Source organism: Hypanus sabinus, chromosome 6 (assembly GCF_030144855.1).
Source record: "Hypanus sabinus isolate sHypSab1 chromosome 6, sHypSab1.hap1, whole genome shotgun sequence".
Taxonomy (NCBI): domain Eukaryota; kingdom Metazoa; phylum Chordata; class Chondrichthyes; order Myliobatiformes; family Dasyatidae; genus Hypanus; species Hypanus sabinus.
This window is the reverse complement of record NC_082711.1, coordinates 79,690,937-79,704,427: the sequence shown is the minus strand read 5'-3', so window position 1 is coordinate 79,704,427 and position 13,491 is coordinate 79,690,937. Positions and strand designations below refer to the sequence as shown.

Genomic DNA, 13,491 nt, shown 5'->3' with positions numbered 1-13,491 from the left:
TTAAGGAGTCTAGGAGTGAGGGTGAAAGTGAAAGGATCCACTGGCTTGTGGAGTTTAGAAGAAGTAACTTTAAATTGGGAATTTTATTTATGGCATATTATAGTTGTCATGGTTCTTCAGTATGTGGTAGAGTTGGGATTGGGTCCAGGTGGGAACAGCAATTGAAGGTTTAGGTTTTTAGAGAGATCAAAATGTCTCATCTAATTGTGTTAAATACCCTAGTGATGGAGCTGAGAGGATGGGGTTGTATGTTTTTGGGAACCAGTAGCACTACAGGCTCCCCAACAACTACTGGATTCCACGTGAAGCTATTTTGCTTGATAAAGTCTTTTGTTATTAATTGTAATTAATACTGAAATAACTATTTAAATAGAGGAGCACATTTGTAATTTTACAAACACAGATGCCGTTCGGGAACCATGGATGGTGCAACTAGTTGCTTTGAAGCTGAACACAAAATATGATCTATAACCCTTCAATCTCTTTTCCTCATCACAGTTTAACTATTGACCTCTCCTTCCTTAAATTTAAGAAGAGAAAGATGGCTTTGTCTATCGAAAGAGTGAAGGAAAGGTGACTTGATAGAGGTGTGCAAGATAATAAGAGGCATAGATAGAGTGGATCGCCAGAGATTTTTCCCCAAGACAAAAACGGGAAATACCAGGAGGGAGAATTTTAAGGTGATTGGAGGAAAGTATGGGGGGGGGGGGAAATGTCAAAAGTAAGTTTTTTACATAAAAAGAGGTGGATGCATGAATCACCCTGCTAGGGGTAGTGGTGGAAGTACATGGCGGAAAATGGAAGGCTATGTAGGAAGGAAGGGTTAGCTTGATCTTCGAGTAGGTTATAAGGTCAGTACTACTTTATGTATCAAAGGGCTTATAATATGTAGGGATGTTAAGTAAGAAAAAAGAAAGATGGAAAAATTAAGAAGAAACAGGGAGACAAACAGGCAGAAGCCTACTGGTGCAATTGTTAGTCTGCTCCATTGCTTATCTCCAAGTAGAATCCGTTAGTGAAGCGTGGACATTCTGGGGAACATGCACTTCCAATCCTACAATGGTCAGATCTGGTGTAGAGTTCAAATCTCCACTCATTTCCATGAACATTTCTTACCTGATGATTAAGAGGAAATAATAATTTGATTGTTTACTTTTGTTCATTTTAGTGATTAAATTATTTCTTAGACTTTTAATATGTCTTTCACTGTATTATTTTGGAAAACACTGTCTTTAAAGTTAAGGAATTTCAATAGTTTGCTTTAGCTGAATTTGAATATTGGAGAACAGTAAGCTGAAAGTGAGGAATAAACCTGGTTAAAAGAGGCTGAGTTTTGAGTAACCTCATGCTCATGGAAAATACAACAAGGGAGGTGGAGGGGGGGCAGCCACAGTAATTTGGAATAGGAAGTCTGAAGGCAAAGGTATGGATTGTGGAACAGAAAGACTGAAATAGTGCTGGAGTCAGGCAATAACATGAAGGCAGTCTTATGGATAGTGTGGATGAAAGACTCAAAGTTTAAATAGGCTATATGTAATACTAAGGTTATAAACAAAATAGTTCACTTTGAGGCAGTAGGATGTTGATGGCTAGGGAACTACACTCAGTGGCCACTTTACTAGGTACGCCTGTATACCTGCTTGTTAATGCACATGTCTAATCAGCCAATCATGTGGCACAAACTCAGTGCAGAAAAGCATGTAGACATGGTCAAGAAGCTCATTGTTGTTCAGACCAAGCATCAAAATGGGGAAGAAATGAGATCTAAGTGACTTTGACCATGGAATGATTGTTGGTGCCAGATGGGGTGGTTTCAGTATCTCAGAAACTGCTGATCTCCTGGGATTTTCACACACAACAGTCTTTAGAGCTTACAGAGAATGATGTGAGAAACAAAAAATGTCTGGTGATCCGCAGTTCTGTGGACGAACATGGGTTTATTAATGAAAGAGGTTAGAAGAGAAGAGCCAGACTGGTTCAAGCTGACAGGAGGGTGACAGTCACTCAGGTAACGATGTGTTCCAACAGTGGTGTGCAGAAGAGCTTCTCTGAATGTACCACATGTAGAACCTTGAAGTGGATGGCCCACAGCAGGAGAAGACCACACCAGGTTCCACTGAGTGTATATTGTGGCAGGAGCTGAACATGATCGGTCAAGCTGGGATACCGGATGACCAGTATGACCATTTAGATTCAAAGCTGAGGGAAGTGGTAGCTTGGGAAATCTGGCATGCACTTAACAACTGATTCTGTGGTATTAAATTTTAATTAAAGAGTAATTTGCAGACAAGCCTGTAAATTACAGGCCAATTTATTTAATGTTGTTAGTGGGGAAGTTATTAGAAGCAATAATTCAGGAACAGATAAACATTTAGAAAAGCATGGAATAAAAGGAGAGCCAGCATTCATTTGAAGATTTGATTGACTTTATGGATAACTGGATGAAAAGGGCAGTGCAGTTAGCTTTATATGTCTTTATAAAGTTATTGATGTAAGTTCACATTTTAAGCTGAATAAAAGGGAGTATAAAATTGATTACAGGAGAAGAATCTAAGCTACAGGGAAAAGTATACAGTATGGCGAATTCCCCTTGCTTTTAAAGTGAGCACTTCTGTTGTTTCTGTTACTTTAATGACTTAAATTTGCAGATGATCTCAATCTTGGCAACTTTTGCAATATATAGTGAGGAAAATGGTAATAGGTTTCAAATGGCTGTTGACCAGGGTGGCTCCCCATCCCTATTTGGTCAAACATTCTCAACCGAGAGGTGTATTTAGGGTCAGTGCACGTACACTTTTTCGACTGAAGTTGGATAAAACTGGAACCAGAGATCATAGGTTAAGGGTGAAAGGTGAACTATTTAATGGGAACCTGAAGGAGAGCTTCTTCACTCAGAGGCTGGTGCATGTGGAATGAACGGCCAGCGGAAGTGGTGGGTGCAGATTCAATTGCAACATTTAAGAGAAGTTTGGATAAATTCATGGATAAGAGGAGTATGAAGGGCTATGGTTTTGGTGTGGTGTCGATGGGATGAGGCAAAATAACAATTTGGCATGGAGGAGGTGGGCTGAAGCATCTGGTTCTGTGCTGTAGTATTCTTTTCAAGGCTGAAGGCATAGATATAATTTAGCTTTGGTAAATGTTTGGTAAAAGAAAACGTTTTGATGCCAAATTCTATATCCACCAGCTTGAAAAGAAATATACTGCTTGTTAAGCTGATGAACATGGATTCAATATGCAAAGGGAAAGGAGATGAATGTTCGAAGGAGAAAAATGCTACAGGAATATGGTGAAAGAGCTGACAATGGGCAAAATAGCCTCCTGAACTGCATTATAATCTACGTAGGTGAAGTTTGGAAAGAATGAGAACCACAGGATTATCTGTCAATTCAAAGGTGTCATTTTGCAGGGTTGAAGGGGTGAATGGTATAGGCAGTTGTATCGTTAGAGGCAAGGTTTCATAACCAAAGTAAGGTTTCATAACCAAGGCAAGTAGTAGTCAAGGCTAGGATGGTAACACACCCATACTGATACTGATCACATACTTCATAAGAAGGAGGAAAACTTGTTTATGTTGCGTGCCATATACCACTCCCTTTTATTGAATGGGTTCAGGTGAGTTTCATCAGGTTTTTTTTTTGCTTGTACTGGAATGCCACGCTACAAAAGAGAGAAAACATGATCATTTTTCCTGCGCAGTGTTATTATGCACTTAATTCTTATGTCTAAGGGGACAATTGCTTTGTGTAGAGTCATTGCTTTACTGAGTTTCGCTTGGAAAACAGAACTCTATAATTCTTCTTACTTTCAAACTGTTCTTTTAGTTCTTTTAATTCATTGCACTTCATTGTAGCTGATCTTATTTAAAGCCTAATACTTTCTGTGATAATTAAACATGATGTTATTTTTAGGTAAGAAGATTCAGAGGCAAGTCTCTTCTTCCTTAAGGTTTTATAGTAGAAAGGGCACTATTTATAATCATAGAGTTATAGTATCATAGAGCATTACAGCAGAGAAACAGGCCCTTTGGCCCATCTAATCCATGCCAAATTATTATTCTGCCTAGTCCTATTGATCTGCACCTGGACCATAGCCCTCCTTACCCCTCCTATCCATGCACACATCCAAACTTTTTTTAAATGTTGAAATTGAACCTGCACCCACCACTTTCACTGGCAGCCTGTTCCACACCCTCTTTCCACTCTGAGTGAAGATGATCCCCCTCATATTCCCCTTACGCATTTCACCTTTCACCCTCTAATTCTGGTCTCACCCAAACTCAGTATAAAAAACCTACTTGCATTTACCTCATCTATACCCCTCATAATTTTGTATACCTCTATCAAATTACCCTTCATTCCCCTAGTGTCCAGATTGTTGATATAATGGACAAACAACAACAGACCCAGCACCAATCATTGCGGCACACCACCAGTGGCAGGCCTCCAGTCAGAGGGGCAACCATCCACTATCACTGTCTGGCTTCTCCTGTGAAGCCAATGTCAAAACCAGCTTACTACCTTATCCTGAATTCCAAGTGACTGAACTTTCTTGACCAGCCTTCCATGTGGAGTCTCATCAAAGGCCCTGCTAAAGTCCATGCAAACAACAGCTGCTGCCTTTCCTTCATCAAGGTTTCTGACAACTTCCCCAAAAACTCTGTAAAATTGGTTAAGCATGAACTACTATGCACAAAGCCATGTTGACTATCCATTTTCAGTCCCTATCTACCTAAATACTCACATATCCAGTGCTTTAGATTAACTCCAGTAACTTACCCACTACTGATGTCATGTTCACCTACCTATAACTTCCTGGCTTATTCTTGGTGTCTGTCCTAAACAATGGAACAGGATTAGCTATTAGCCAATCCTCGGGCACCTCACTTGTGTCTAAGGATATTATAAATAATGCTGCTAAGGCCCCTGCAGTTCTTCTACAAGCTCTGAAGAAACACCTTGTCAGGCTTGGGGATTTATGCACCCCAATTTATCTCAACAAACCAAGCAACTCCTCTGTAATCCATATACTCTGAAGTCCATGACTTTGCTACTGTTATGCCTCAGTCGACTCTGTGTCCATTTCCTGAGTAAATGCTGATGCAAAAGATCTTTGAAGATCATCCCCATCTCTTTTGGCTGCATTCATAGATTATTACTGATCTTCAAGAGGACCAATTTTATCACTTGCTCTTAATATAGCTGTAGAGGTCCTTGGGTTTCTCCTTCACCTTTCCAAGCTGTTCCTTTGACGTGGGAATGTTTAGTACAAATAGTGAGTCCCACTAAAATTAGCACCCTTTGCAAACTAACATAATTTTAGTAGATCAGGAAATTTAATACCTCTGGTGATAAATAAATATGGTATTTAATACCCATGATGTTCCACTCACCTTTATCCCGAGTCAGGGTATAGTAACTTATGGGTCTCAGCTATTTTATAGTAAGTAGGAGACAGCAGTTGGTCAGCAGGATGGAGAGAGTGTGGAAGCAGCCTGAGCTAATTGATTCCTTCTTTTGACTCAGTCTTTCAGGATGGAGGATGATTTGGTCCCACTCCATTTCAGTTGAGGTAAATGTGGGACCTGTAGACCCTGCCACAGGTAGGACAGTACACAATTGAAATGGTAGATAGTGGATATGGTGCAATCCTTCCATCACTCTTATGCTGAGCTTCTACGTACATCTAATGAAATGGCTTGAGGTAATTAATGCCATATTGAATGCTTGTTCTCCACTCTAAGTTATAATGGGTCAATTAAATTGTTACACATAATTGAAAAAGGCTTTGCAATCATTCTTCAGTCTTTCCCTGACCACTTTCCTTGCTATACAAAGGACTCCCAAGAAGAAAGAGGAAGACAAGTAAGTTTTTCCCTCATATTAGCTCACTTGGTACCAACCTCAGATCTAGTCTGGCACATTTCACTTTCAGAACTTTCAGAAGCTCAGTCAGTGATACTGAGCCATTACCAGGAAGCGGAGGATAGTTACATGACTTGGAGTGATAACAGCCCTTTGCCTTAGGATAGGTAGTTTGCACGTGAGCTAACTAAACCTGTTTCATAATAAAGCCACTTCCTCATGACCGAAGGTAACCCCATTGACCAGGTTAATATGTTTTTCCAGTGGAGATTGTCTTTCACAATATATGCAAGTGATTGTCAGCTGAGCCTCTTTAAATGTGGCTAAATATTCAAAGAGTATTAAGCTGGGTGTGTCTGAATTGTGTTTACAATGTATTTATGTTGTAGTCGATGGTATGAGGAGATAGCTGGATCCTTTGTTTGAGTGCTCTGTAAGTAAAAACTGTGGATGCTGGCAACTCAGGTCTTTGGAGTTCCATGCCAAATCTTCTGTCTCATATATTTTCAACCCCTCTCATCAGTAGTAGGACTAATTGGCTTCCTTAGCTTGCTCTGCGTACATTAGAAAGGATGTAACATCTTTATAAAAGGTAAGGCAGACCTTTACTGGAATGGTATCAAGGAAGCTTGACTAGTTGCAGGGAGAGAATAAAGTGACAGAGGAAATTTAATGTATCATCTGTAACCGAAGGAGCACCATTAAATTTACTAGCATAAAGAAAGATGGATGAAGAAAAGATTCTGTATGGTTATGAGTTGTTTTGATCCAAAATGCATTGACTGAGGGGCAGTGGAAGAAAATGCAACGATTATCTTAAAACTAATAACCTTTCTTAAAATAAAACAAAAAATACTGGAAATAATTGGCAGGTCAGCTGTGTGTTGAGCTGCAGCTCCTAAGGAAGTGGGTTAGGGAATTGGAGATGCAGTTCGATGACCTTCGCCTGGTCAGGGAGATTGAGGAGGTGATAGAGAGGATTTACAGGCAGGTGGTTTCACTGGGACCACGGGAGACAGACAAGTGAGTCAGGAGGGGGAAGGGGAAGAGTCAGGTATTAGAGAGTACCCCTGTGACTGTACCCCTTGACAATAAGTACTCCTGTTTCAGTATTGTTGGGGGGGATGGCCTACCTGGGGGAAGAAGCAGTGGCCGTGTCTCTGGCACAGAGTCTGGCCCTGTGGCTCTGAAGGGTAGGGAATGGAAGAGGAAGACAGTAGTAATAGGGGACTCTATAGTTAGGGGGTCAGATAGGCGATTCTGTGGACACAGGAAAGAAACTCGGATGGTAGTTTGCCTCCCAAGTGCCAGGGTCTGGGATGTTACGGATCGCATCCAAGATTTCCTGCAGTGGGAGGGAGAACAGCCAGAGGTCGTGGTACATATTGGTACCAATGATATAGGTAGGAAAAGGGAAGAGGTCCTGAAAACAGACTACAGGGAGTTAGGAAGGAAGTTGAGAAGCAGGACCTCAAAGGTCATAATCTCGGGATTACTGCCTGTGCCATGCGACAGTGAGTATAGGAATAGAATGAGATGGAGGATAAATGAGTGGCTGAGGGATTGGAGCAGGGGGCAGGGATTCAGATTTCTGGATCACTGGGACTTTTTTGGGGCAGGTGTGGCCTGTACAAAAAGGATAGGTTGCACTTGAATCCTGGGGGACCAATATCCTGGTGGGGAGGTTTGCTAAGGCAACTGGGAGAGTTTAAACTAGAATTGTTGGGGGGTGGGAACCAAACTGAAGAGACTGGGGAAGAAGTGGCTGGCTCACGAAAAGAGAAAGCCAGGAGACAGTACAAGATAGGCAATGATCGAGAACGGACGCACTCAGTCTGAAAATTTGAGATGAGTCTATTTTAATGCAAGGAGTGTTGTGAACAAAGAGGATGAGCTTACAGCATGGATCAGTACTTGGAGATATGATGTGGTGGCCATTACAGAGACTTGGATGGCTCAGAGACAAGAATGGTTACTTCAGTGTTGGGTTTTAGATGTTTCAGAAAGAACAGGGAGTGAGGCAAAAGAGGTGGGGGCGTGGCATAGTTGATCAGAGATAGTGTCACAGCTGCAGAAAAGGTGGACGCCATGGAGGGATTGTCTACAGAGTCTCTGTGGGTGGAGATTAGGAACAGGAAGGGTCAATAACTTTACTGGGTGTATTTTATAGGCTGCCCAATAGTAACAGGGATATTGAGGAGCAGATAGGGAATCAGATCCTGAAAAGGTGTAATTATAACAGAGTTGTAGTGATGGGCAATTTTAATTCCCCAAATATCGATTGGCATCTCCCTAGGAAAAGGGGTTTAGATGGGGTGGAGTTTGTTAGGTGTGTTCAGGAAGGTTTCTTGACACAATATGTAGTTAAGCCTACAAGAGGAGAGGCTGTACTTGATTTGGTATTGGGAAATGAACCTGGTCAGGTGTCAGATCTCTCAGTGGGAGAGCATTTTGGAGATAGTGATCATAATTCTATCTCCTTTAAAATAGCATTGGAGAGAGATAGGAACAGACAAGTTAGAAAAGTGTTTAATTGGAGTAAGGGGAATTGTGAAGCTATCAGGCAGAAATTGGAAACTTAAATTGGAAACGGATATTCTCAGGGAAAAGTATAGAAGAAATGTGGCAAATGTTCAGGGAATATTTGTGTGGAGTTCTGCATAGGTACATTTCAATGAGACAGGGAAGTTATGGTAGGGTACAGGAACCATAGCGTACAAAGGCTGTAATAAATCTAGTCAAGAAGAAAAGAAAAGCTTACAAAAGGTTCAGAGAGCTAAATAATGATAGAGTTCTAGAAGATTATAAGGCTAACAGGAAGGAGTTTAAGAAGGAAATTAGGAGAACCAGAAGGGGCCACAAGAAGGCCTTGGCGGGCAGGATTAAGGAAACCCCAAGGCATTCCACAAGTATGTGAAGAGCAGAAGGATAAGACGTGAAAGAATAGGACCTATCAAGTGTGACAGTGGGAAAGTGTGTATGGAACCGGAGGAAATAGCAGAGGTACTTAATGAATACTTTACTTTAGTATTCACTATGGAAAAATACCTTAGTGATTGTAGTGATGACTTGCAGCAGACTGAAAAGCTTGAGCATGTAGATATTAAGAAAGGGGATATGCTGGAGCTTTTGGAAAGCATCAAGTTGGATAAGTCGCCGGGACTGGATGAGATGTACCCCAGGCTTCTGTGGGAGTTGAGGGAAGAGATTGCTGAGCCTCTGGTGATGATTTTTGCATCATCAATGGGGACGGGAGAGGTTCCTGAGGATTGGAGGGTTGCGAATGTTGTTCCTTTATTCAAGAAAGGAAGTAGAGATAGCCCAGGAAATTATAGACTAGTGAGTCTTACCTCAGTGGTTGGTAAGATGATGGAGAAGATCCTGAAAGGTGGGATTTATGAACATTTGGTGAGGTATAATATGATTAAGAATAGTCAGCACGGCTTTGTCAAGGGCAGGTTGTGCCTTATGAGCCTGATTGAATTTTTTGAGGATGTGACTAAGTACATTGATGAAGGTAGAGCAGTAGATGTAGAGTATATGGATTTCAGCAAGGCATTTGATAAGTTACCCCATGCAAGACTTATTGAGAAAATCAGGAGGCATGGGATCCAAGGGGGCATTGCTTTGTGGATCAGGATCCGGCTTGCTCAGAGAAGGCAAAGAGTGCTTGTAGATGGGTTATATTCTGCATGGAGGTCGGTCACCAGTGGAGTGCCTCAGGGATCTGTTCTGGGGCCCCATTATTTTTATAAATGATCTGGATGAAGAAGTGGAGGGATAGGTTAGTAAGTTTGCTGATGATACAAAGGTTGGAGGTGTTGTGGATAGTGTGGAGTGCTGTCAGAGGTTACTGTGGGACATTGATAGGATGCAAAATTTGCACCATCAATCCACGGTCAACCAGAGCAGAACCCGTCTCTTGTCCAGCGAACACTGGGGAAAGGCAGAGGGGGAAGGGGGCAGCACTGACTCAAGCCTGGAAGCAACGCCACACTACGCCTGGTAGAGTGCATTATCACCAACGTCCTCTCCTGCCCCCACCACTCCCAATAGCACTCTGAGGCCCAGTCCTTGCACATACAGACAAGGACAAAGAGGATATCAGTAAAATACAATGAGGTAGAATATACACCTGTATAGTCCAGACTTCCCAGCACATTGAAATCATCAGTCAACCTCAACAGAGCACTGACTCTAGCCCGGATACTGTGCCACATGGCCCCTGGGAGCACACCGGCCCCAACGCCCACCAGGCGACACCAAGGCTTAAGACTGAATCCTCGCATATATAGGCACATATTGAATATTAGTAAAATACAACCATGTACAGTATATAGTCCAGACAATTCAGTCCATTGAAATCTTCGTCAACCACAACCACGCTACGCTGCCCCTGGTGGAGCGCTCCATCTCGGGCACTTCTCCTCCGGCTGCTGTAAAGCATGTGATCCTATGGCTTGAGGCTCTGAGTCCATTGAGTGCCGCCAGAATCTGCAGTCAACTACAATAGAGCTTGTCTTCTGCCAAGCAAAACCCTGGGAGGACAGCACCGACCCTATTCTGGATGCTGCTCCACACTACCCCCAATAGAGTGCGCCGGCTTCATCCCCTCACTCCTGGCGGCCGCAAACAGGTGACACCGTGGCTGGTGGCCTAGTCCTTGTTATGATCGAGGCCACACAGCTCCCATGTCATCTGCCCCTGCTCTCATCCAATTAATTAGTGAATCAGACTTGTGGCATACCAGATTAACAATGTCCAAAGGGTCTTGCACTCTCAAGAAAAGGACCAGTTGCTATTAGACTGTAAGTCTCCATTGACTCAGGCAGCAGTATGTCGTGCAGGTCCTTCATTAACTCTGCCAGCGAACAACTCGCTGATGGTGTAGACCTGCAGTACTTTCTTAATGTATAGCAGGATCTTGTGATCATTAGAAAACATTTAAATAGAACAGTAGTACCTTCTGTTGACCCTGTAGAAGCTGGAGTGACTGAACGTGCCGCCATCTTGCTGGTTTTTGAAATGCTTTGGCAGCTGGCACAGAAACAATAGTCCAAATGGATTTTTTTTTTGTCTCCTGTAAGAAGTAATAAAAAGGCATAATATATCTGGGGATGTGCCAAAACTGGAACAAATCATGCAGCAGCCCGACATAGTTGTACATATAGAACCAATATTTCCATCACTTTTCTGATTTCCCAATCACCTCACCTGGGTGTGCCCCATTCCTTTGCAAGGACACATTCATCAAATGTCATGGTGTAGTGAAGGGATTAGGACCCATATAGTCCTGAATATTTACTTTGAATTCCAGAAGTCTTGTGGAATCTGGTCAAAGGCAGACAAAGAAAACTTCTACTGTTTAAAAAATCACCCTCTGTCAGCCATGTACTTCTCTCTGTTAAACACCAATTAGAAGCCCTGAGGAGAGTGGGAGCAAAGAGTACATTACCTTGTCCCTCTGCTGATTCTGCTCCCTCCAATACTAATGTTTAAATCAGAGAAACAAGATTTCTTCTTTAGAAAGGACTATAAATCATGTGTATTAAGTATTCATTCATTTCTTATGATACGTGAAATCACCTCCTTGTTTTGAACCGTGTTAAGTTAAATGCTTGAGCCAGATTTTGAGCCTCATACTAAACTTGACCAAACCCTGGAGTGTTTTAGGAAACATAATGCCTTTATCACAGGAAAAAGTTTGCAAGCTTTGTCAAATGAGAAGCCAAGCTAAAGATTAGAAAGTCTCCTGTCGGTAACATGAGGAGATGTCCAATACAGGGTTTTATTGTCTATTTTTGTTAACTTATAATGGAAGTTTTTGATGAATTACTGTTGGTCTTTCCCTTTGGAACTCATTCATATATCATCACTTTAACTTGAATTTCAACAAGAAAATGTGATACTTCAGTATTCCGGGGAGAGTGAAGAAGCAAAAATACTACCATGTGATCATATGCACAAATGCTTTTTTTAAAGATAAAATAAACTTAAATCCGTTTTTGTCCTTTGATTCGCTTGATATAATAAGTTAGATGTAAATAATAGTTTTACATCTACTACAAGCATAGAGTTTTATGGCCTATGTAGCTATTGGGCCCAACTTGTGCTAATGAGCTAAGTTTGAACTGCCCTAAAAGAGTTAAAGGAACCTGAGGGATCCCCCCCCACCCCACAGAATTGTGTCTACGGATTAAGCGGCCAGAGGAAGTGGTTGAGGTGGCTACAATGACAACATTTTGGGTACATGTATAGGGAAAGTTTAGAGAGATATGGGTAAATGTAAGCAAAATGGGACTAAGAATATTGCTTGGCATGAACAAGTTGGGCCAAAAGGCCCTTTTCCTACTGCATATCTCTATGACAACAAAAGCAAGGAGATCAGAATACTGTAGTAGCAAAGACCTGATTAGTGGCCTCAGTACATTCCTGTCTTCTGTATCTGTAAGCAGTGCCAAGAATGGAGTGTGTTGGAGATTTGATGTAGTACATCTGACTTCCCAATTCATCCTTGCACTCCGCACAACATCTGGGGTTTTTGCTGATTGTACTAAACTGAGGGACCAGATATATTTCATATTTGCCCTGCAGCTTTGCACAAGCAAAGTAAAGATTCTAGTCATTTGGATGGGATCACTGATGTCCATAAAAAGAGTTAAAGTGTTTAGCTTTTTCTTTATTGTAAATATCATGTTTAAATTAACTTATATGAACTAAATGTATTTAAATAAGTTTAATATTTTTATTATTTTAATTAAATGAAAATGAAATTTATTTTTAAATTTCAATTATTTCTAAAGCTGAGAAGATCACCAGGGGTCTCTCTTCCCACCATTACAGACATTTACACCACACACTGCACCTGCAAAGCAAACAGCATTATGAAGGACCCCACGCACCCCTCATACAAACTCTTCTCCCTCCTGCCATCTGGGAAAAGGCACCGAAGCATTCTGGGCTCTCACGACCAGGCTATGTAACAGTTTCTTCCCCCAAGTCATTAGACTCCTCAATACCCAGAGCCTGGACTGACACCAACTTACTGCCCTCTACTGTGCCTATTGTCTTGTTTATTATTTATTGTAATGCCTGCACACTTTTGTGCACTTTATACAGTCCTGGGTAGGTCTGTAGTCTAGTGTAGTGTTGGTGTTGTTTTGCGTAGTTCAGTGTAGTTTTTGTATTGTTTCATGTAGCACCATGGTCCTGAAAAATGCTGTCTCATTTTTACTGTGTACTGTACCAGCAGTTATGGTTGAAATGACAATAAAAAGTGACTTGACTTGACTTAAATGTGTTTGACCATCACTGACATTCAGAGACTGAGTGTGTTCTTCTGACATCAAAAATGAGAAAAGGCAATGAGTACAAATTAAAGCCAGGGCATCTCAGGCAAAATAATGCCCTGCCTTTAATTTGTATTCGGTGCCTTTTCCCACTTTTGATCTTATATTTATATTTTTATAAATATGCTGTTTATGCATGTATTACTGATTTTTTTTCAGGTTATTTGAATCAGTGAAATACTTTTTCCCTCATGAGAATGCATATTTGGCTTTAGACACTACTTTTAATCTGACTATCAGTATAATGGACATTGTGCGCAACGTGGTTAATCGAGGTT

General features: G+C 41.4%; 1 protein-coding gene across 1 annotated transcript in view; it reads left to right on the top strand.

The window, feature by feature from the left end:
• LOC132395165 (ATP-binding cassette sub-family A member 13-like) overlaps positions 1–13,491 on the top strand; it is a 205,445-nt gene that overhangs the window by 25,703 nt on the left and 166,251 nt on the right. Inside the window, exon 7 of the mRNA XM_059971462.1 lies at positions 13,373–13,488. Within this exon, the coding sequence (XP_059827445.1) occupies positions 13,373–13,488 (116 nt within the window). The remainder of the gene's footprint in view (positions 1–13,372; positions 13,489–13,491) is intronic.